Raw genomic sequence first — 25,564 nt, 5'->3', positions numbered from 1 at the left:
TCATTAACCTGTAAGATTTTGATTGGATTTGGGGGTTGGGTGACCTCTTTTTCGTATTGTTACAAGTATTTATATTTTTCATTTTTGATAGATCCCCATTTATACAGCGATTGTGGCAGAGGAAAGTGCCAATAGAAACAATTATTGCAGTTTTTTTTCTAAAGTTACAGTCAAGTGCGGGAGTGTTTGTTTTAAAAATGTGAGTTCTTGTTTCTTTTATATTTGATTGTTTATATTTTTAGTTTGGTTTAGTTGTCGTGGCATTTTTAAAATGTCTTAAAAGTAGTCTTAAATTGTTGTAATTTTCTCCCTTTTTTTTTTTTTTTTTTTTTTTCCGTTGAGAAAGGCTCCCGGAGGTGGGGCCGAAATATTCGGAGTATTTTTATTTTTTGTTAGTTAAAGTGTAGTTTTTATTTTATTTTGTTGTCACTGCTTTATTTAAAAAAATTAAACCCGTTTTTCTTCAATTATTTGTTTCGTACGTGGCTACCCTGTCTTCTGGTGAATCCCAGCGTCACTGACCTTTTGTAGCTAGCCGACGTCTAATATGTGACTCGAGGTTCCACACTCTTTAGCGTAGAACGAAACTGACCGATGATAACTTTCTGTAAAGATAAAAGTTAAAGGGAAGAGACGCTTCATTGATCCTTTGTTAATTAAGTGCGTCTATGCTCATATTAATATCCCTTCCGCCCCCACATTGGCTTAAATTTCAATGTTTAAGCCTTGTAAATACTTTCGTGATGACGCATCTAAAGCCAAAATTGGCTTTAACAGATTGGGCGTCTAAAATCAAAAGATAAAAACTATAATTTAAAGTCTATTGTGCCATTTCTTCTTTCTAATGGTATGAGTTAAAACGAAGATATGTGTCATTAAGCCCCTATTTTGAAAGTTCTATCTACTTTTATCAGTACGTCCCTCCCCTAAATCGGTTGAAAATTCACCGTTCAAACATTGATAATACTTTCATGACAAAACATTTGAAGCTAGAATTGGATTTGACTGCTGTAATGACAAGCCATATATCAGAATATATGGCTTGTCTAGCCCATTATCCCACTAGACTTGATGGTCTAGCCCACTTGACCATGAGAGGCAGCATTGTAGCGCAGCCAAAGTAAAGAGCTGTATGCTATTCAAGTATATCTTACCCATTATATTTTTTTCCTGGCCGCATTATACGGTAGGAGCGGTCGTAAAAACTTTGAAGAATTTCCACGAGCCTCTAAAGTTTCATTATATTGAAAATTGAAGCTCCCGGTGCCCTTTCTAAGGTTTTGAAATGACTGGTGGGCAAACAAGAACCTTCTCTAGCCTTTTTGACCCTCCAAGGCATCTTCTGAAAGTTTTAAGTCCAACATTTTTTCAACATGACCCTTGCTGCCCCTTTGGCAAGTGTCAGAAATAAAGCAAATTTTCAGTCGTTCGAAAATAGGTTTTATAATAAACAGCAGGGGAGGGGGCTTATTTAGTGTTGCATGTGGGATTGGCTGGAAACCGTCAAGCATTTTTGAAGTTCTTCAATTTTTTTTATAACTAATCATAGGTAACAATAATTGATCCAGTTTTAATAGAATGTATGATAATAGACGAAAACAGTGCAAAAACTATCGAAAGCTATTGTCTTATGATGAATTACTGGAGTTTCTATTATTATTTTTGTAGTCAAAACAGAAAATTGACGATAGTAATGTATTGTGCCTTCCTCGAGTTAAGAGGGCCTAAGCTGATCGAATCTCAGGCAGTGTTTCACTTCGTTTGTATGTTGGTTCAACCGATGTCTGGTCATTGTATAAAACCTTTTTTTTATAGACAGGGGTGATGTCTTACAAGCCCATTTGTGTGTGTAGTAGTATAGCCTAGGTGCATAATTGGCACGTGACCAAAATATCTGGTGGTTTATTTGTTTTTCTCCTTACTAAAGTATGTGAGAGAAAAGATCTAGGTTCAATAATGGACATAACCATGGGTGGGGAAAGAGAATCAAAATGAAACGAAAAGGAAGTGTTTAAAGATAGATGCTTACTAAAGGATTCGTGTGTATATTTCTTGGTTCAGCTTGAGTTGCTGTGATTATATTTTTCCCATAAGAAAATATTTAAAAAGCGAGAATAGTGGGGATTCAGTATTTTAAACAAATTAAGCCCTCCGCTGTATTGGTGTGGAAACCTCCACTCGCATACCTGTCAAAATATACCACAAATGTATAATATAACATAAAGTAAGCGTACAATATAAGTGTATAATATAGTGTATAATAAGTGTATAAGTGTATATAAGTGTAGAAATGTATAATATAATATAATATAAGCGTATAATGCAAGTGTATAATATAGTCTGAATAACAAAGCGTTTTTTCATGGTCAATCAGAACTTTAAATGGTTTCAAGTATTTAATATAGTCTGGAACTTAAACCGCTGTTCAATGGCTTTTTTAACATACTGGGATACCCAGATTCGCCTGAGTTTATAGTCAAACATTTTTAATATTAGCTATGGAATAAAAGGAAACTATTCTAGGCAGATAATGGCAAAGGGATCCAAGTGTATATTTCTTTCTTCAACTCAAGTTGTTGTGATGGTAATCATATTTTGCAAGTAAGGGGAGGACCAAGCCTGACATCAGATCTTCTGTTTGAGTACACCAACTCATCCTTTAACAACTCAATAATTGAGAGCTCTTCATCGGTTGCCCTTATTGCCTTCGTCCATAATCACGTGGACAATTGTTCATCTTCATTTGTTGCTACTGTTCAAGCTATCGGTAATTCCTCTTTTTTCCGCTTTATTTATTTTATTTTTTAGTTGAATTCTATTCAAGTTTGACATGATTCTAATTTTCCTCGCATTACTCCTTTTTTTTATTTCGATACTTTCTATTGCACTTGGAGTGACTTAGTAAATTGCAGTGAAGTAGTTTCTCCAAAATCTTGTAGGAGGATGGGGGGAGTTAGAGCCGATTATTCCAAGTCAAGTTAAAATTACAGAGAAAAATAAAAATGAGCCATATAGTACCTTACATGTTTGAAGACGCTAAGTCTCAAGCCAGGGGGTTAACTTAGTTGGTTTATCTAAATTAAAATACAACCAAAATCTTATTCTTGTGTCAATTATTTATCTTCATTTTTTACTACTGTTCAATATATTAAAAATTTCTTTTTCTTTATCTTTTCTTTCTTTAAGTAATCTCTACGTCCAAAAATCTGTAACCTGTCTTTTCTTCCTTTTAATATTGCCTTAAATCGCACTCGGACCAACATAATTACGATAATTACTGGTGCCACTCTGCAGAAATCAAGACCAAAATTATATAAACTACCACTATAATACGTTGTTTTTGGATAAGAACTTCTCAGGATATAAAAACAAATTCAAATGTGGTTGTAGATGAAGCATAAAGATACTTGAATAAAATTGATATCACTCAAAGGGCATCTCAAGACTATCACAATCAACCATCTGGGCTTTCAAAATTAATGCCAAAGGTTTTTTACTTTCCATAGAAGTTTTCTTGGCCCACATTGGATCATATTTTTTCCTCAAGCACTAGTGTAGTATCATCTAAATTGATAAAACAAAAAGCTTGTTTTAAATGTTAGAGCAATAGTCGATTTCATCCATTTTGGGAAAGATTTTTATTTTCACTTGTTGCTACTGTTCAATCTATTATTTTTTTTTTGTTTTTTGTTCTCTTTTCTTCATCATTTTATATTCAACTGCAACCAAAATTAAACTGTGTTTTTGCTGTTTTTTAGCGCCTTTTATTAGCTTTGAGTACTTTAATAACTGAAATTACGTTCCACAAAAATCAAAATTAGTACTAGTTGATTATCAAACAGTTCATGGTAACGAGGTGTAAGTAAAGAGCGACCGGGCTCAATAGCTACCGAAACTCTGGAAAACGGTATTTTTCTGTGGGGAAACACCCCCTAAAAGTGATAGAAACTTGGATCAAAAATCACATCGTCAGATTCAGCGTATAAATTAAGCTCTTTTAAAGAGGTTTAAAGCTCTTATCTAAAAAAAAGTGGAATTTTGTATTTTTTGTCAGATGCGTGTTCATTTTCACGGATGCGTGTTCATTTGTTTGTTTCTTTTCCCAGAGGTGATTGTATCGATTAATGGTAAAGAATGTGATTAAAGGCTCTTTTCCTATTTCAAAAGTTTTAGTTTTCGAGGGTAATCTACGTATGTTGAAAAAATGAAGATATTAGACTATTTTATGATTGCAAATGGTAAAGAATGTGATTAAAGGCTCTTTTCCTATTTCAAAAGTTTTAGTTTTCGAGGGTAATAGCTACGTATGTTGAAAAAATGAAGATATTAGAAATTGGAGAGCAACAAGTTTCTCCCATACTCATATTTTTCCCGGAGGTACCCGATCAAAATTTTTAGATATCATTTTGGTTCAACATAGTCGGAATAACTATATCTTTCAGGATGGCTTAATCCCCCACAGTCCCGGGGAAGGGCTGCAAGTTATGAATTTCGCCCATTGTTTAAGATAGCATCGGTTGTCGGGAAGTATAGCCTACAAATGTTTTCAGGAGGGATTTTTTATGGTCAGGGGTGGGTCAGGGGGGGGGTCACATGTGAGGACCTTTTCATGGAGAATATTTTCACGGGGAAGGGACATTTTTATGATGGGGGCACCGAGTTTCTCAGCATTATTTAAAAAACGATCAGAAATTAAAACAGCACAATAGGAGAGTTTAGGTTTTATTACAGAATTAACATCGTTAATGCCATAGGCTCTACAAAAAAAAATATTCTAAATTTGGATATAGTATTTAAATTAATATTTTAATATTTTAAATAACTATGTGCAAACAAATATACATGTATACTGAAATTATCAAGAACTATGCATTAAAGTCAAAATATGAAACAATCAGTTTATGAAGTATTACAATATTTATCAATTTTTTGTTCCTTTGTGTGCAGTAAACCTAAATTAGTTTTAGTTTATATAAATTTTCTTCTAATCGCAGCACCTCTAACACTTTCTAGTTTTATCACAGCATCACCTAGGAATCCAGCATTAGTCAACCTCATTCATTTCACGACGCCAACTACGGCTGCCACACCTATGAGAAAAAGAAGCGTGGCAGGCTCAGCGTTCCATAGAATCTTCAAAAAGTATCCACTTCACGTCTCAGTTTCTCAGAATCTGAAAGCCCTGATTCTGGAATATCTGAGAGGTTAAGTCTTAACCTTAATGATGAGTTGTCCTGAATAACTTGTACTAATAGTAATATATTGGAGCAATTCAATAATTATTCAATCAAAAGGATTTAATTATTGAGACTCCTGGGACAACTAAATATGTTTTTTGCAAACAAGTCAACATTTAAAAACTAAAATCACAATTAAGCCTAAAAAAAGTTAAAAACTAAAACTTTTTCTGTGTCTAAGAACCAATTGAAACTTGTTGAGCTTGAATACACGTCAGTGTTGAAAGCACTCCAGGAATCTGAAATGGTGTAGAACTATTCACAGGACATTTCAATAGCTCAGAGGAAGAAACTTGGGTCAAACAAAAATGTTCAGATGGACAGAAAACTAATATTGCAAATATGAAAAAAAAAATTCTTTTTGTATTCAACTAAAATAAGGTTTGGAAAACTGGTGACTGGTGACTTTTTTAATTACGGCTTTTAACAGCAAATTATAAACACGTAGGTGTGGCCTAACTAGGAAACTTTGGCGTGAATAGTTCGACCTCAACAAAAGGGATGGAAAAAAATCTTTTTTTTTTTATTGGTGCGATCATTTGATCAAAGTGGGTCAGCATAGCCCATTCGTGTAGAAAGGGCACTTACTGCTGCACTCTCATCAGTGCCAAAACAGTATTCACTGAACATCTGAGTAAAGTATTCCTCAGACTTCTGTACCGAGACCAAGCAAACATACCTTTACTCGAGCACCAACTACTTTTATCTTCTAGGCAGGTTAGATTGGCCGTATTTCATTCTCTCATTGTGCTTGTATAAAATGAAATTTTGCGATCACAGGCTTTCTGAAATGAGCTAAAATTCAACTTCTTAGGCTCGTTCCATCTTTGACCGAATTCTAAGGTGCGTTCTACCCCACTATGGTTGAACTGCAGTCAACTGCAGATGTTTATCCTCCATAAATCATAGCTACTTCGATTGTTTTACTTTCAAATTCTGGAATTTTTTTGAACTCCAGTTGACCTTTTAAATCTCCTGTTACCGAGTAGATTCAGTGTATTCATGTATTTGACATTTCCCATATGGATGTTGTAAATTTGAATAATTGTAATTGTAAGCTACTTGAAAAGAAATCATTTTAAGTTCCTTTGAAAATTTTTGGAATTTGCACAAAAATTAGAAAGCAATGTTGGCATATAATCAAGGTAAGTGAACATACTCCTGTCAAATTGGAGCTCTGAAAAGTGATAGTGACAAAAGCATCTGACATAGCTGTTTTGGGGACCAGCTTCATTATACAGAAAACCCATAATCCAGAAATTCTGGAGATGAAGCCCAAGGTTCACTAAAAATTTCACCAGCTTTACGAAAAGTTTTTTCTCTTAATTCTAGCATTCATTGACATATCTAGATGTCATGTTCCAGGTTCTGCCAATAAAGACTAAACTTTACTTTTTGACTGAGCTGGAACAAACCCAATAATTTTTTGCTCTTTAGATGGAAGATATCCTTTTCTCCTTTGTAAATCCATGACTAAGGATGAAAAGCCAAGGCATTTTAAAAATCTATAACATAGCTTGAAAAATTTGTGTTTCCATGGATTTATACATGGCAGTGACAGCCCTGGACTGGGTAACTGACTTATCTTAGTCAACGCTGCTGTGTCGACCCTAATATCAAGATCTTGATCTCAAGACGAAAATCAAGGCAGTAAAAAATGAAAAAAAAATCAGCAGGATTTTCAGCTTTTTTATTACAACCTGTTGCTCGTTTTTGTTGTTTGTATGGCTCAAAAATTAAAGTTAAAATAATTTTTTTCAGATATTAATCTCGAAAATTTCTCCAGAAGAATAGATACCTCATTACCAATTGCTATATCTTTACCTGAAATATTTGTGATGGCAACATTTGTCTTCATTTTTACTGGTATTTGCATTTTATTCACTATATACGGCTGTTTTGGGGTAAAAAGATCAGAAAACGATAAAACTAGCGTTTGTGAGAGCTCAACATTGTTTTCAACGGTTTCACATGATATACCTAATTCAAATTCAAACGTTTATGTGCCTGTGCCATTAACACCAAAGCAAAACTCGTTGCCAAATTTGCCATCTTTTGGGCAGGCTTTTCTTGGGTCGTTGAAAAAATCTTGCACTTACTCGCCGAAAACTTTTAGAAGAACTGATTATCTCCCATTGAATAAGCCAGATTCAAGCCAAAGTTCATGTACGTTTCACGAAAATCCGCTTTACGAAACGCCACAGGAAAATAAAGATGAAAATAAAACACTTGCTGAGGACAATAAAACTGTTTCTCAAGCTGAAATTTCAAGGTGTGGAACAGATAATGATTTTGAGTTGGATTATTATGATTTTGACGTACATAATGCAACCCAAGTTCCTGGATCTAACTTTGGAACAGAACCTGCTCTCATAGCCTGGGCTTTAGATTATATGAATCCAGGGATTTCATATGAACGTATTCCTATGGAGGTAAGATGAATACAATTAAGTTTATGTGTTTGATATTTGTGTTCGAGTCTGTGATTGTGCTTGTGGCAGTTTGAATACAATTCATCAGCTGGTCATTACTTTAGGGTAACTTTTTACCTAAGTCTTCACTAATTCTCATTTTTCTTGCATTATCCCAGCGTTAAAGTAGCGCTGGGATAAAAAAAAAACACCTCTTTAATTGCGCTTTATAATAATAACTTAGCCTTTTGATAATAAACCTATTTTAAGATTAGAAAAATCCTCGGCTTTCAATTATTGGATCTAGTAAAGAATTAAATATAAAAAAAAGTTTTCTAAACTTAAAGAAAGGAGCTAAATTAAACTTTAAACGAACATAATTATTCTGTAAAGGAAGGAACTTCCCCTTCCCCAACCCTAGCCCAATACGCTAAAGTTCCCCTCCCATGCCTTTTCTCCCCAAAGTCATCCAATCAATATTTTGTGATATCTATTTTGTTCAGCATATTTGAAAAATCAAATAGCTATGCCTTTGGGAAAACATGAACCCCAGAACCTCGAGGGAAAGGGATGTAGGCCATGAAATTCGCCCATTATTTTTACATAGTACTTGTTGGAGGAGATTTTCCATGGAGAATATTTCCATTTGGGGGGGGGCGATGGGTATTTCCGGGGAAAATTTCCCATTGAAGGGGAGATTCTAGCATGATTTGTAAAACGATGAGAAATTAAATAAAAAAAAAAAGTCTTTTTTTTAATGAAAGCAGGCTAAGAAGAATTTTTCAGGTGGAACCGTCCGCAAGAAATTTTCCAGGAGAATTCTCCGCGAGGACGTAATTTTCCAGAGGAATTTTCCGGGTATATTTCAGGAGGAACTTTCCATGGAGGAATTCTTCGTGGGAGGGAAATTTTCTAAGGACTGGGTGGTGGATTTCCTGGTATTGTTTGAGAAACGATCATAAATTGAACAAGAACAGCAAGTTTTCTCAACAGAAAGTAAGGAGCGACCATAAAACTTAAAACTAAAAGGAATGCTTCCATGTACAAAGGGTTGCCCCCCTCCTCAGTACCTCACATTTTACGCTAAAGCATTACTTTTTGTCCAATTCCTTAAGAACGACTCCTGAAACACAAGGGCCGTTTAATTATAATTCGAAGCTTTTTAAGGTGCAAAAAAACCTTTTTCGCAAAGAATGAGGAATTGAGAAGGGGATAGCTCCACTTTATATATGGAATACTTTCTATTCGTTTTAAGTTTTGATGTTGCTCTTTAATTTCAGTTGAAAAAACTTGTCTTTATTATTTTATGCCACAGAGAAGCAACTTTAAAAAAATACGTGTGTAATTTCTTGTCAAAAGATTCGTGTGTTATGTCACCTTGTATATGAAGATAAGGTGTTTGCCAAATGGTGTAAATTTCCTTTTAAATTTACCCTTAAAAATTGCTCAATGATGTTTCAGCACCCCACTAGAGGCGACAGAAGAAAAATAAAAAGAAAAAATGGAGACACGTCCCGGTATGCCACCTGAAATAGTGGTTTTCATGGTTGCCCAAGATGGCGGACTGTGATTCTTCTAAATGCAGTTTTCGGTTATGACTCCAACGATACAGGTTTAATTTTAATGCGACACCATTCTGTGGGATTTCATGCTATGTATAGAAATTCTGAAAAATTTGTTTTCGAAGCAAACTTTTTATCATTATAATTAATCAAAATAACAGTTATCATTGCTGCTGAGTCAGCTTCAAATGGTGATTTTCCATCACTTGACAGGCTTTGTAAACCTTCTTTGTAGCTTTTCCGTTATAAGGACTAGGTTTCGTTCTTTACTAGGTTGCACGTGAGGCAACCATGGTTCAACCATGGTTAGGTATTCTTCAAAAATTTGCTTCTTGTATGCATAGGTTGACGACCATCTGCTGAACAAATCAGTCTCCTAATAGATTATTTAGCTGAGAGTAACTGCCGCACCTTCACCGCCACATCCAATGGTCATATCAGACACTTTCAGACTCCTGAGATAATGCCGCACGCTGTTTGCACGGTCATCCCAAGAGGGAAAATTAGGAGAAAAACAAATTCTTGATCACACTTTGGCGCTCCTGATTTATATTGTTCTGCTGGTCTTAACTCCGAGACAAGCTTAGCAAGGGGCTTTTTTTAATTATCTCAGAAGTTTAATAAAAGCAACAGCGACGATACTACAAAGTACGGCAGGTCAAAACAAAAGTGACCACAAAACCGCTAATCAGTTAGAACAGGAAGTGTAGAGATGTTTTACATTTGTATGTATTTCTTTGTTAGAAATTATATTTCATAAATAAATGCATGAATTATAACAAGTCATAATTTTGGCTATATGTATGTCTATATATATTTTTTTACAGGCAATGACAGACAGTGTAACTTCAAATGTTACAAATTGTACGACAATCACGACTGCTACATTTTCAAACGCCACTGACGTGGATTATATGGATGAAGAAGAAGATCTTCTTTAGTTGTGTAGTAGTTACTTTTGTACTTAATTCATAAATTATAATTTATTACTAGCAAGCTTGATTTAGATACTTTTATGAAGCTATAACTTCTGTTTATGATGTAATGCCAATACATGTTTTGTTTTTTAAAATCTCGGTATGCTACTAAAATTACTACATCTTTATGGGTTAAATAAATTGTTCGTTTCTGACAAAAGATCACATTTTTAATAAAAAACGAGAATATCCCTATGGCATTGGCAGAAATTCCCGCAGCTTGGAAAGTTAAGTCCATCCTTCAAATGCTTTTACTTTACATTACCATTATTTACTATAATCTGTCCAATCTTCGAAATTTTCAAGTACTTGGCTCGACCAACATTACTATTTCGTTTCAAACTAAAATTCATATTTGACTGCAGCGCACTATGCTCATGGAATACTGCAAATCATAGAAAATACCGTTTCATATAAAATTCAAAAATAAATTACAAGCTAGTAGCTTAACTGATTTATGCTTGTTTTTGTTTCTTGTCTGAAGAGCTGAATTAATTTTTAAACCTATTCTAGCACCTTGAGCTTGCGAAACCTCTAGAAGCTCATTTATTTTGCTCACACTTTCATCTAGGATGCTTAAATCATCAGCATAATCTAAGTTCAGGAAAGTTTTTCCTCCCCATTTGATTCCGTGGTCTCCCATTGCCTTTCCTGTGCTCCTTATGACAAAGTCCATCAAAATGATCCATATATAAGGGCAGACTCATATAACTGACAAAATTTTACAAGCGTTTGTTTGAATGTTGAAAGCCTGTTGATATATTTTGAGCAAAAATTAAAAAAGTATGAAGAAGAACTTGTAAAGTACTTCATTTAAGAGATTAGTACAGATAAGTTTTGTTTTCATTTTTATGCCTGTTTGGCACTTTAAATACTGTTTATACTACTTGTTCCTATGTAACTTGTTCCAGCATGGTGGTAAATAAAGATAAATGCCCGGTAATGACTTCGTTATTCCTTCGAAAAGCCACCCTGAATTGGAACCACCTATAGACTCAAATCTCCTCAGAAACATCATTACCCTAGTAGGGGTAATGATCTCTTCTGACCTTATTAGCAATAAAATGCTAGATTGATTGTAAAAGAGGCAAACGGGGCGATCCAAATTTTGAAAACCCCAAAGAAATTCAGCGTGTCAAAGGATACACTAAAACTAATTTTCTGCGTATTATCCACCCAGTTTTATAACATGCATTTCCTGTTTGTCATTTTTGCCTAGAATTAAATAAAAAAAACTAATTTTTTTAGCTGAAAGTAAGGAGCGACATTAAACCTTAAAACGAACAGAAATTACTCCGTATACGAAATGGGTTGTCCGCTCCGCAATCCCTCGCTCTTTACGCTAAAGCTTTTAATTGTTTTAAAAAGTAGAATTGTGGCGAAGAGTCAAACTTTAGCGTAAAGAGCGAGGGATTGCGGAGGGTAACAGTTGGTAACAGTTCGTTACCACGAAGTGTTTGAAAAGACTAAAGGGAAGAAATTGAACGGTTTGGCATCTAGACTCGATCTCTTTATACCCGTTTTGAGAAACTACACACAAAATTTGGCTCAGCGCTTTTCGTCTGGCCCATTTACGAGAACTTCCCCGTGCCTTCTTTTGTCCCTTCTGGGTACTGACTCCTCAGAGAAGGGACTGTAAAAGTTCAAAATCGACGCTGGTTTATCCCAGGTACTATTTGCGAACCTTTGTGATGAGTTTTTTCACGTTTTTAATAATTCGTAGATTTTGATTATTTCTCATATGTTAACCAATTTTAAACATTATAGTATCATTTAAAGTTTTGACCCAAAATTTTAGTATTGACTTATTTTTCTTTCCTTAAACATACTATTTTTTGGCCATGCCTATTAAAGCCTGTATTTTGTTTTTCAATAAATGATTTGAATTGATTTAAGAATTGTAAAGTGGTAGAAATTTGATGGCCGGTTTTCAAACACTGATGTTGAAAAAGCAAAAATAGGTAGTAGTCCTGTGGTGGCGCAGTGGGTTTGACCTTTGCTTGGTAATACGGGACCCAGAGATCGAATCATGCTGCAGGAATGCACTGCAGGGCCAACGCAGGGACCTTAGTAGTCAAGAAGCGTCGTTAATCTGATACAATACAAAATAGGTAGTAGATATCTTTCTCAGAAAATTGTGGAATAAATTGGAGAGGAGTTAGATTGCATACAGCCATTTTGGCTAGTTCGATGCAGCAAACAGTAGCCGGTAGTGAAAGCAGGTAGCTATAGATGAGCAAGAGTTCCAGTCAATCAAGAATTCAGCTAATTCCAGGTAAGGGAAACCCTTTCCTCCACCATTTGTGCACAGGCAAATTAATATTCCATGAACAAGATGCACTTGGTCTTAAACTCAATATACTAATGGATGATGAGTAAAACTGACTTCATGTTGCCACTAACGTTACTTATTTAATTTATGGAATATGTAAAATCGCATAAGATTGTTAAATTAAAAATAATTCATCAATTAAAAACGCGCATCAAAAGGTATAAAGATATTAGAATGAGTCAAAGTTACAGATCATAAGAATAGGTAAGTAAGTAACTAAGTAATTCTATTGACCAAAAATTGATGTGAAATTAGAACAGAGTATAACAAATGAAGAAAAAAGAAAAGTTACACTATGGATCATCACTAGAAGTATTCACACATTATATACATTAGTAGAATTATTGGCAGAAAAGAGCTAGCCAAGGGTTTGCTTTTCCATTAGCGTTTTTCAGAAAATTGCTGGTGACAAAGTTAGCACAGGCTTTTGTTTGAATACACGACAATTACGCGTGATAAAAAAATTCCTTTTCCATTGTGGATGTTTTCCTTTTGAGCATCGAGTGGAAGACTGGTGTTTCCCAAAAGGTACAATATACGGTAAATGTGGAAGGGCAATGGAATATATAGCGACGCAAGGAATTTGCGGCCTTTGTTTGCTACCAATAATTGAAAGGTAAACAATGAGGATTTTCTAGTAATAAGTAATACTCTCATATGGTCTTACAACTGAATCATCCAAAAGGATCTCTTCTTCGCAGTGCCCCGCCTTGAAAAACGGGACGGCATATTTTCACACGTTAAATAACAAACCTTCTTTAATATATTGCTTATACAGCATCTCAGAGTCACTCGAGAGTTGATTGACAAACCTATTCAAATTTAGCAGGTCATCAGTAAAGAATTATTTTATACTAATTTAGAAAGATAACACTCAATAGAATAAATATGTAGATTTCATCTTCTTTCTTTTAGTTTTAGGTCAATTTGTCGTACAAAAGCAATTTCGAATTTGGCTCATTTCGAGTCTCAAATTTGTAATTTTCTTTCTATGATTAGTGAAGCATAAACTATGCGCAGCACTACCCGAAGAGTATGGGTAAGTTATAAAAGAAGGAACTGGGGCTAGTGTTACCAAAAAAACATAATTGACTTCTAACACTTGCTGTTTCTTGATATTTTTCAGTTTATTGATAAAATAAAATTAGTGTAATTAAGTGTAACTGGCAAAATTACTGTTGTAAAAGTGTCTGACATATGCAAAATAAGTGAGCTTTAAAATTACAAGAATTGACAAGTGCTAGAGAACGCTGGTGATTTTTATAGTTGACACTTGCGTTACTTACCACTTTTATAAGTTAGCGCTACCTAAAAAAAATAATTTTTTAAGAAGAAGCAGAATAGCGGCTGTTTAGCTTTGGTTCATCCCATAGTATAGACGGTGCAAGATTTATTTTAGTTAAATAGATAGCAAAGTCATCAATATCAGCAATGGAAGATGAAAGAGAACTAGAAGATCCATGTTTCTATGCTTACCTTGATATTTCTCTGGAAAATCAGGTAGGTTATGTTTGTCTGTTGGCTAGGAAAATATGTGTTAGGCTAGCCTACTATTGTGTCCTACATATGATATAGGACCTAATCCTCTTTCCGGTAAAATTCTTGTTAATTGACTTCTTGCTATCTCAGAAACGGTTTAGGTTAGGAAAATGAAACTTTCAGGGATGTGTCTACATGCTAAAGTATGTCCCAGGAAGGTATTTTAAAGTACCCACCTCCACTCCTTCTCCCTTTAGAGGGCCCTGAAAGTTGCCTACATGACAGGTCTATACCTATTGAAATTTTGACAAAACAACATTTTACCTTAACTTTCAGTTTGTTTGGGTTTAGAAAATGAAACTTTCAGGGATGGGTCTACAGGCTAAAGTATGTCCAGGAAGGTATTTTAAAGTACCTGCCTCCACTCTTTCTCCCTCTCAAGGGCCCTGAAATTTGCCTACATGACAGACCTATTGAAATTTTGACAAAACAAAATTTTACCTTAACTTTTTACCTTTACCTTAACTTTTAATTTGTTTGGGTTTGGAAAATGAAACTTTCAGGGATGGGTCTACAGGCTAAAGTGTGTCCTGGAAGGTATTTTGTTGTACTTCAATTAAGCAGAAGATCTATTTCCCTTTTATAAGACACATATTTCTAAAGGTCATCAAAGGTCAGGGCCCTCTAGAGGAAGAAGGGTTGTAGGTTGTTGCTTCAAAACACCTTCCTGGGACATACTTTAGTTGGTAGATTCATCCCTGAAAGCTTCATTTTCCTAACCTTAACCCTTTCTGAGATAGTAAGAAGTCAATTAACTAGAATTTTACTGTCATTTTTCCAATTCAACCATCTGGGGGGAGTAGAAGGATGGTTAATTCAGAAAAATTAGAAAAAATGAGATGTTTTTAACTTATAAATAGACAATTAGATCCTAATTAAATTAGATATTTAGAAGGATATCATGTCTCAGAGTTCTTATTATAAATCCCAACCAGATCTGGTGACATTAGGGGGAGTTGGAGAAAGAAACCAAAAATCTTGGAAAATGCTTAGAGTAGAGGGATCAGGATGAAACTTGGTGGGAAAAATAAGCACAAGACCTAGATACATGATTGACATAACTAGAATGGATCTGCTCCCTTGGGGGGGAATAATCCTAAAAAATGAGTCATTTTTAACTTACAAAGGAGTGATTAGATCTTAATGAAATTTCATATTTAGAAAGACCTTGTAACTCAGATCTCTTTTTTCAAATCCTGACTGGATCCAATTCTGTTGAGGGGGGGGGGCTGGAAATCTTGTAAAAGACTTAGAGTAGAGAGATCAGGATGAAACATGGTAAGAAGGATAAGCACAAGTTCATGATACATGACTGACATAGCTGGGCTGGATCTGCTCTCTTTGGGGGAGCAAAGGGGGGGGGGGGTAAAATTTAAAAAAATAAGGTGTTTGTAACTTATGAATAGGTGATCAGATCTTAATGAAATTTGGTATTTAGAAGGATCTTGTGCTTCAATGCTCTTATTTTAAATCCCAACCAGATCTGGAGACAATGGGGGGAGTTAGAGTGGAAAACTGGAAATTTTAGAAAATGTGAAAATTGAGGTATCTTTATCTTATGAATGGATGATCAGCTGTTGATGAAAATTGATAAATAGAAATATTTTATGTCTCAGATGCTCCATTTTCAATTCAAATTGGATCCAGGGACATGGGGGGTTGGAGGGGGGGCAGAAATCTTGGAAAATGCTTAGAGTAGAGAGATCAGGATGAAACATGATGGGTAGAATAAGCACAAGTTCTAGATAAATGATTGACATAATTGGAACAGATCTGCTCTCTTTGGGGGAGTTGTGTTAATTCAGAAAAATAGAAAATTGAGGTATTTTTAACTTAAGAACAGGTGACCAGGTCTTAATAAAATTTGATATTAGAAAAAACTAATGTCTCAGAGCTCTTGTTTTAAATCCTGACCAGATCATTGGGGACAGTTAGAGCAGTGAAACTGGAAATCTTGGAAAACACTTAGAGTGGAGAGATTGGTATGAAACATGGTGGGTAGAATAAGCAAATGTCACAGATACATGATTGACATAACCAGACTGGATCCACTCTCTTTGCAGGAGTTAGGGGTGTCTAGTGCTTTGGCAAGTTTGGTGCTTCTGGACATGCTAGGACAATGAAAATTGGTAGGCATGTCAGGGACCTGCACAAATTGACTTGATAAAGTGTATTTTTCCCAATTCGACTATCTGGGGGGCTGAAGGGAGAGGAAAAATCAGAAAAAATGAGGTATTTTTAACTTATGAGTGGTTGATCAGATCTTAATTAATTTTGGTATTTAGAAGGACCTTGTGTCTCAGAGCTCTTGTTTTAAATCCCAACTAGCAATAAGCCTTTGATTTTCCTTTTAAATCAATCTATTGATTCATAGAATTTTGCTAGAGCTTATGCCATATGAGCTTCTGGCTCTTCCTATCTTATCACAAGTGCCATATGAGCTCTTAGCTTTTTTTTTTGAAAAATTGGACTTCTGTGATTTATTATCAAAGTGCCAGGTGTGTTTTGCTGCCATGCTCTCCATTTATTCACAGAAAAGTGTTTTTACATCAACACAGGAATGCTGTAGTAACTTCTAAACTGTTATATGTCTCCCAAGAATGGGATCTCTCTTTCATTACTTTTGGCTCATCAGCTGCTTTCTGTTCAGTTCTTCCACTATCCCTGAACTTTGAGGGATTTTCTGCAAAATATCTCATAATACAAGTAGCAAAAAAAAATGGGCATAGAAGCATCAAAGCTTTAAATCTAGCCCTAGTATCAAAATGTGTTAGCTGCAATCACTCTGCATATTTTTAAGAACTTTTTTTTGGGGGGGGGGGGTAATAAGTAACATCTTTCTTTCTCAATAGTCCCATATAATCTTTAATAATAGCCTTTCCTAATTGTTCAACCATTAGATTTGTTTAAATTTGTTAATAAGTATATGAATGGCTTGAATATTTTAACCATAGGGTAAGAACCCAAGTACCCAGCCAGTGCCTAGTCTTGGGCAGATATCCTGATTAAAAGTATCTCTCCTATACATCTCCACACCTTAATCCACCTGAAAGCTACCAGGCCTGTAGTGCTCTTGAGTTGATGATTGCCAGTCAAATCTCTACTGCTTCTTCTCCCACTCCTTGTCAAGTTGGTTGTTGAAGGACTAGATGGAGGGAGCACTGACAGTTGAATCCAGTGGTCTATGACTTCTCAAAAAGGATTGGGGACTTTTTGATTGGAGCTTGACTTTGGTTGAGTTTGACTTGACTTTGACTACATAGAGTTCAATTGAAATGTTTCTCTAGAAGGACGTTTAGGATTAAGAAGCTTGAGGAGGCTTGGGCTTGCATAGCTTCTTGTCTAGGTTGGGGGGGGGGCAGTAAATTTTGTGGTGAAGGGCTGAAGTCATATTGGCAGTTCACAAAACCTTACATTGCCCTCATTTTCTATCATACCTATGAAAACTTTATTGATAAGTAATCACCAAAAATCATCAATAAACTTCAGCATTAATCTTCTTGGATTAGAACCAAATCTTTCCAAGACATTATGGACAATTGCTTCTTGTTTGACTTTTGTTCTGCCATTTCAGCTATATCTAGTGTAAATTTTAAGTTTTAGGAGGGACAGCTGCCCCCCTCCATATGCCCATGTGCTGAGAAGTATTTTTAAATAATATGCACATATGGGAAGGCAATTCTGTTGCACACTTCCATTTGATAGAAAGATGAATATTGAAAACTTATCCAGAATGAGGGCAGTCAAATTGGAACCATATATGGTGTAGAAATTTGGGTAGAGAAAGACAACAAGGCTCTAGGCCTCTGCTTCATAAAACCCTTGAGGGAGTCTAGGCTCCTTGAGGGCTTGCTTCAACAAGGCTCAGGGTACTAGGCAAATGTTTTGTGATACAACAATGAGAGGTAACAAAGCCCTTTCTACTTTTTGTTAGGGATAAAAAATCTGGATTTTTTGTAAAACCAAGTCCATAATGGTTGTGAAGAGATTGTGTTGGATATTTTTTTGTTGCTGTACAAAATTCACCTGGGGTTAATAGGACTGTAAAAAGGGAGTAAATTGAGCAGAGGGATAAGAAAAAGATGTAGATTGTGGAAGGTGGTCTCATAATTGAAGGTCAGTGATAATATAGATAGGGGACCATTTGTCAATGTTTTTTTTTTACCATGCCATCAACAATCCCCTATCCCCAGGCGTATGATAACTTCTTGTTTTCTGTGAAAATGTTGTTGCAAAGTGTAGCAATGTACTTGTTGTTAGAAATCTTTTTTTTAGAATTTTCAATTTTAAATATGAGTTGACCTACCTTTTTTAACAGCAAATATCTTTTTTTTAAATAGTTTCAGTTTTTCAGCCAGGAAGTCTTTTTCTACTAAAACTTATTTTTCAGCAGGCTATTTACCTAAAAATTGACTTACAAAAAAAAATCTGATGAAGTGTGTTTCTACAAAAACTTAAATTAATCCAAAAACAACATGTTCTGAATCTCTGCTGCATTTTTTAATACATAGTTTTCACCTTTGATTTTGTGTATTTGTGTACTTGCCTTTTACATAGGTAGTTCATAATCCTTTGAACCCTCCTTTTCTCAGCTGTTTGACAAAATAAAAATGCAACAAAAAAAACTCTAAAATTGGGAACAGACACATAAACTTTTTAGACCATTACTCTTTAGGTATCCCAATACATCTTTGTTTTCTATTTCAAAATGTTGTTCAATCCTTAATCATCTTTTAGTGTATTTACATGCCCATGTACAGGAGGGAGGGGCAACATCTAGGCTAATATAGGCTGCCAAGCTTGAGCATAATAATTGGCCTTAACTAATTTCTTTACTATTTATTTTGACTAAGATTTAAACCTCTTTGTTACAAGGTTCTCAAGATGCCAACCCTTGGGGTAAATATAACAAAGAAACTGATGCAGCTCTGTGCTACAATGTTGTTATTTCTTTTTTTTTCTTTTAGTGTAAAGAACTGTGTGACTACATGCAGTCTCTTGGAGCAGACATTCCTGATTCTTCTGGAGTTCTAGATGATGACCTGACACATATCATAGAATCTTGCCATTTCTGCTTTCAAGAAAATAAAGAATTGGAAATGGAAGCTGCATTAAATAGTATCACATCTCTGCTTGTTTGTGTAAGGTTTCTTTTAGTTTTTTAGATTTTAGGTTCAATTGGGTAAGTTTTCCTATGTTTTTCAGCCAATACTGGTAAGTTTTCTTCTTAGTGGTCTAATATCCAATTACTATAAAAATTTAAAGCATGGGTGTCAATATTGGGAGGAGAAGCTTTGGGTCATGTAGCCAGTGTAGTTCAATCATACATATAATAATAATAATAATAATTTATTTTTGACCTGCTACAAAAATCAAATCGGAGTATCAATAAAAGAAACAAAACAAATACTACACAAAACAGAAAAAACAAGAAACTAAAGCAAACGAGTAAGGCCTCCGTGGGCGGGCAGATACTTATAAGTAGACTGGGGTATTTTGCCAGCAAGCTCTGTGAGCTTCGACCCAATATCCAGGAAACTATAAATAGAATATGAGGCTCCTATTCCTATACCATGGAGGCAGATACAATAGAAAACGGGAAAACCGGAAATAATAAGAACGAATTGAACTGATATCTTTTTTATGAAAAATAGGGTAAATACCAGAAGAAACAAAACCAAATGATCTGTAAAAACCGAATATAATTTAGCAAGAGACTTTCTATTGTATCTTCCTCGGTTAGCACCAATTTTAGAGTAACTTAATTGGATTTTCTTCTTGCAATCAGCAACAGTGAGAGTCCGTAAGGATTTTAGAGTTTTACTAACGTTAATTCCCAGCCACCAAAATGAAGAAACCGACGGGATAGAAAAAGATCCACAGATTAGAGGAGTAGTGATATTGCTATTAAATGAAAGATATTCACACTTTGAAAGATTAAGAGAAAGTCTAATCGCATGAAGTTTAGATGCTACTGTTGAAACAGACAAAGAGAGCCCTTTTTTAGTCCTACTGATCAAAAGAATATCATCTGCATAGGCGAGATAAGAAATATTTACAGAATTAAGGATGCAAGTAGGTGGGATAGAGGAAAGGACAGATGATATACAAAGTTTGAAAATAGAGGGGGAGAGGACAGCATCTTGCCGGACCCCACGTCGTATTGGAATTTTACTATCTGAAACCCTCATATCCATTTTAATCCTCAAAAATGGATTTGAATACCAATATCTAAGAAGAAAAATTACCGATATGTTGATACCATGGCCAAAAAGGGAAAAGATAGCCTGGGAAGGCGTAACAGTGTCAAAGTCTTTGGAGAGATCCAAAGCACATAAATGTAACTCGAATCCCTTTTTAGTAGCCTCAGTAAGAACAGTAGCCAAAACTCGATGAGCCTGCTGGCAACCTACCCCAGCTGAAAACCCAATCTGATTTTCACCAAAATATGCCGAAGAATTAACTGATGAGAGGAGAAGATACTCAAAAATTTTGCTTATATTGCAGGAAACCGTTGTTGGCCTGTAAGATGCACACTCAGTCGGAATCTTTCCTCTTTTCAGGATCGGAGTAACTGTTCCACACAAAAAACTTTCAGGCACAGCTGAGGTGCATAAGCACATTTGAAACAGAAGTTGTAAATGTTGGACTAGAGCTGGACAATCAACATTTATGTGTTTGACACTTATACCATCACAATCAATAGAGCTAGACTTAAGCTTTTTTATAGCTTGTGCCACCGAAACTAAATTAACTGGGAGGATCTGGTTCTGGCGGAGTGATATGGGAAGCGCAGAAATAAGAAACCTCATAAAAGTAGCATGAACAAAATGGTTTATAGTGTTGAAAATCTGGTCGTAATATTTGCACCAAGCAGCAGGACTAATTGGGCTACTTGTTGATGAAGAGTCATCGATTTTATTTGAATTTACCACATTTTTCCAATCGAAATTACTTGATGGGAATATGCAAATTTTAGATTTTGCAAACCGTAAATACTTTTTATACTCTAATTTAGTTTTCTGTTCAAGCTGAAATACTACACCGCTACGTGGTCGTTCGCAAGAAACCCAAATACGTAGCCAAAATTTGGCTTTATTTTTCACTGATTTTAGACCCGGATCCCAAGACCATTCAGGCTTCCGCGTATTAAATTTAACACGTTCTTCGGGAACAGCCACCCTCTCAGCTTCCTTCATGCATGATATAACATCAAAATAATATTTATTCAGAAAATTCTTATCATTTACAAATTTAGATCCAACCTGAAGTAGCTGAAAAGGAACTTTTATCCTAGACAGAAAAGCTGTAAGGGTAGAAATATAAAGAGCCCAATTAGCCTTATTCCAATTTCGTCTGGTAACCCATCTACGATTCCTACGTCTATTAGAATAATCTTGCGACAGAGAAATACCAAGCATGAAGGAAATTGGTAGGTGGTCTATATCGCTTTCTATTTCATGTACAGAAACAGAGGAAACTATTTCATGTATATGAATCAAAGGATTGTTTATTCTGTATAATTTCTCTTAAATATAGTTGTAATGCCTTATACTGTGACTGGGGATCCTACCCTTCTTTCCTAAATTCCATTTAGACTAGTTTCATCTCTTCAGAATTCTGCTCAGTAAAAGCTTGTTTGTATAAGCTCCTTTCCGACTCTTACATTATCCAGTTATAATTTAAATTTAAAGTTGGGGTATCAGCTTTGAGGGGGGGGGGGTATGTTGGCTGATCATATCCTGATCTTTGAGTCAAATTATCATAGGATTGTATCATTTTTTTTAAGGGGACCTCCCTCCTTCACCTCAACTTCATATACAGACATGCATTTCTTCAGACTTTTGATCCATTAAACCATATCAAATCTGCATGCTACTCTAATTTTTTTCTTTGCATGTCAGTTGTAAACTGTCCAGTTTTCTTAAACTGTTCAATTCAGTAAACCTGTCATCCATTAAACCTTGTCAAATCTACATGCTATTCTAGTATGTTCAGTTGCAAACTTTTAAGTTTGCTTGAACTGTTCAGTTCAATAAACTTGTTTTCCATTTAAGAATGTCAAATCTACATCCTATTCTAGTATGTTCAGTTACAAACTATTCAGTTTGTTTGAACTTTTCAGTTCAGTAGACATGTGCTCCATTAAACCTTATGGATCACTGTTCTGTTCATGATTAGTTTTGCATGGACTGCTGCAGAATAAAAAGAAATAAAAGCTTGGACTAGCAATGGGGGTGGGATGAATATCTATAAAAGCCTCAAAAGACCCAGCTAAATCGCAGCTCCTTCCGGAAGAAGAAAATGGTGATGGCGTAAAAACAGAAGTGATTCCTGGTTAGAGGGACAGGCGGCAAGTTTTTATACAGAGGTTACTTTAAAATTAGTTGAGAGGTATGGTAAGCATTACAAAAAACTTGGCAACTATGCTCTTAAATAGAGTGAAATATGTACTTTTAGAAAATAAAGTTACTTTTTTTAAATAATCATTTGTTGTGTACTTATGATCATATGGACCTTAATTGAAAACACGCCTTGTATGAAGCTTTCCCAACTTTCCTGGGTTGTCTCAAAGGTTTTATTTCCGCTGTTCAATTCTGCACTATCAGAAATTTTTAGTCCACATAACTAAATGGAGTATAAATCCTCCCCTCTCAAATAAATGGGAAATAAAACATTGTTTGTAATTTCATTTTTTTTAATATTATTATTACTAAAAACAAATGAGAGAGAGAGAGAGAGACTTTTATTTTAAAAACGACTTTCACAGCGCGTGGTGCCGAATCAGCGCTTTGCGTCAGGTATTACAGTCAGATAAAAATTGTCAAATAAAAAATAGAGAAAAACACAGAGACACAGTGTCAGATAGACACTTGTCAGATTAAAAAACCAATCACTAACTAAAAAAATGATTCAATACAACAAATTCACTGATTAATAATGTTTAAAAATGCAAGAATGAAACTCTTCCTGTGTCTCTTGTGGATTGGTGGGAGAGGTTGAAGGATGGGGACTTTCTAGGAGTTGGGTCTTTGAGGTTGGGATCTTAAAGGTTGAAAGGGTGGGGGGGGGAATAGATCTTGGAAACGGGGGTTTGTCATTGCTTTTTTGCCAAACCGTGCACAGGAGGTTTCTTCTCTCTGATTGGGCAGTGAGCTGGAAAAGCTTAAGAAGGAAGCGATATGGGAGTTTGCCTTGACCACAGATAATTCTTAATGCTTGCTTCTGAACTGACTCTATTGAATAAGATTGGGAAGTAGTTAAGCAAAAATACCAAACCGGACAAGAATATTCAAGAACAGGGCAAATAAAACTTGTATAAATCCTTAAAAGGTGGAATGCAGGGCAAGAAAACTTGAAGAAAAATTTAAGCATAGAAAGTGCCAAATTAGCTTGCTTCGTGATGTTAGTAATGTAGACCTCCCACTTCAGATCGCTTGAGATAGTGATACTGAGGAGTTTGCACTGCTGGACAGACATCTCCAGAGGGATTGGTTGCTTGAACGAAGGTGTACTCTTCAAGAAACTGATTGTCATGATTTTTGACTTTTTGGCATTCACAGTCATGTCAACCTGTGCAGCATCACTGGAAATATCCTCCATGATTTCCATGGCTGAGCTCTTCAAATTTTCTGGCACTTCCAGTAAGGACATGTCCTCAACAAATTTCCAGCAGTCAGGGTGTTCAGTAGCAAGTCCATTTATCATAATCAGGAGCAGGCCAAGGAGGGTACCCTGGGGCGCACCACAGTAAACTGGAAGGAGATCTGAGTAGACATTTTTATACTTTACACATTGAGTTCTAATGAAAAGGAAAGACGCTATTATTCTAACAAGTTGTGGGTTAACATGAAACTCTTTTAGGAGTTTTTCAATGTAAACATTGTGGTTAATCAGATCGAAAGCTTCTTGGGGGTCTATTAGAAGTAGATTTAGCCAAACATCGGGGTTTTCCAAATTTTTATGGCACTTTGTATTAACCAAATGACATATAGCAATCGCGAATTCTGTTGTTTGGTCTGTCTGTCTGTCCTTGTTTTGCTAGTTTAGGCACTTCTAGATAAGCTAGGACAATGAAATTTGGCAGGCGCATCAGGTACCAGACCAGATTAAATGAGAAATAGTCGTTTTCCTGATTCGACCATATGGGGGAGGGGGGGGGGAGGACGGTTGATTTGGAAAATTAGAAAAAATGAGGTATTTGTAACTTAGGAACGGGTAATCAGACCTTAATGAAATTTGATATTTAGAAGGACCTTGTGTCTCAGAACTCTTATTTTAAATTCTGACCGGGATTAAGCCTCTGATTTTCCTTTTAAATCAATCTATTAATTCTTAGAATTTTGCTAGAGCTCATGCTATATGAGCTCTTGGCTCTTATGACCTAGTCACACGTGCCATATGAGCTCTTAGCTCTTGTTATAAATTGTATCCAGTAAGCTTACAAGATAATGGGTAGTAGAAAGGCCATATTGATTACCAAATTGCTTTTGGTCAATAAATTCTTCAATTTTTGATTTGAGCCAATCAGTCAGAAAGCTTTCATATAATTTCGAAAATACTGAGATGAGCATAATTGGTCGAACCCCATTGAAACCCTCCTCAGCGCCCTCCTTCTGAATCGGCGTCACGAATCAATGCTTCCAGGTGTCAGTGTAGCATCCACCACTTTACCAGTGGTAAGGGCAGCTTGTCAGCGAAGGCTTTGACAAGTACGATCGGAATATCTGATGGGCATGTATTTGTCGTTTTTAGGTTATTTATTTTCTTTTCGATATCCTTTAGTGATATATGGGGAAGGTCTCCATCCTGACTATGGGGAATAGACTCATGAGTCTCATCATGAGTGGAGGTAATGCCTGGACAATCTTGGTGAGGTATTTGTTGAGATCATTAACAGTTTTAATACTAGGCTCATCAAGCTGGAAATCAATATTACTAATTTGCTTGCCAGGAAGTTTTTTAACTAGATCATACCACTTCTTGGAGTTATAATTAAAAATATCCTTCATAGTATTTTTTATAGTATGTGGCAGCTGCTTTTCGACTTTTTTTTTAATCATTTTATGGTTGGCTTCATCTTTTTTACCATTACGAAGTAAACGAATTTTTTCTTTGGTCTTGGCTTTTACAGGTTCATTAATGTAGGGTTTATCATTTGAACACTTTTTAGTGTTCTTTTTGGGAAAAGATTTTCCATAATTATCAGATAGCTTCCTTTGAAAGATTCAAACTTTAGAATTGATATCAGGAGTAGCTAGGACCTCAGACCAGTGCTCTTCAGAAATTCAGGAACCAAAACTGAGAATACCTTTGTCGGTTAGTGGGCGATGTAGTGTTTCAGTGACTTTGTATTCAACCTTGATTTGATCCAGTGGTTGCATTCTGAGAATATAATGGTAGCTCCCTGCTAACGGTGGTAAGGTTTCTGGTTGACTGTAGAACTTGTGCAAGTTAGTACAGATGACATTTAAAGAGGAGCCTCCCTTGGTTGTGGGTATATTTA

The 25,564-nt window shown here is 35.5% G+C and overlaps 2 protein-coding genes across 4 annotated transcripts in view; both read left to right on the top strand.

Moving 5' to 3' along the window:
- LOC136038882 (uncharacterized) overlaps positions 1 to 10,206 on the top strand; it is a 154,398-nt gene extending 144,192 nt beyond the window's left edge. For all 3 annotated transcript variants that reach the window (XM_065722347.1, XM_065722349.1, XM_065722348.1), the window contains 3 exons: positions 2,524 to 2,767; positions 6,999 to 7,669; positions 10,038 to 10,206. In XM_065722347.1, the coding sequence (XP_065578419.1) occupies positions 2,524 to 2,767; positions 6,999 to 7,669; positions 10,038 to 10,151 (1,029 nt within the window). In that variant the 3' untranslated portion in view covers positions 10,152 to 10,206. The remainder of the gene's footprint in view (positions 1 to 2,523; positions 2,768 to 6,998; positions 7,670 to 10,037) is intronic.
- Positions 10,207 to 13,829: 3,623 nt separating this feature from the next.
- LOC136038880 (eukaryotic translation initiation factor 3 subunit M-like) overlaps positions 13,830 to 25,564 on the top strand; it is a 38,727-nt gene continuing 26,992 nt past the window's right edge. The window contains exons 1-2 of the mRNA XM_065722346.1: positions 13,830 to 14,019; positions 19,026 to 19,199. Coding sequence (XP_065578418.1) covers positions 13,951 to 14,019; positions 19,026 to 19,199 — 243 coding nt within the window. The 5' untranslated portion in view covers positions 13,830 to 13,950. The remainder of the gene's footprint in view (positions 14,020 to 19,025; positions 19,200 to 25,564) is intronic.

The sequence above is a fragment of the Artemia franciscana genome, chromosome 18, assembly GCF_032884065.1.
Source record: "Artemia franciscana chromosome 18, ASM3288406v1, whole genome shotgun sequence".
Classification (NCBI taxonomy): domain Eukaryota; kingdom Metazoa; phylum Arthropoda; class Branchiopoda; order Anostraca; family Artemiidae; genus Artemia; species Artemia franciscana.
The sequence above is the reverse complement of the archived record's forward strand: the minus strand, read 5'-3'. Positions and strand labels throughout refer to the sequence as shown.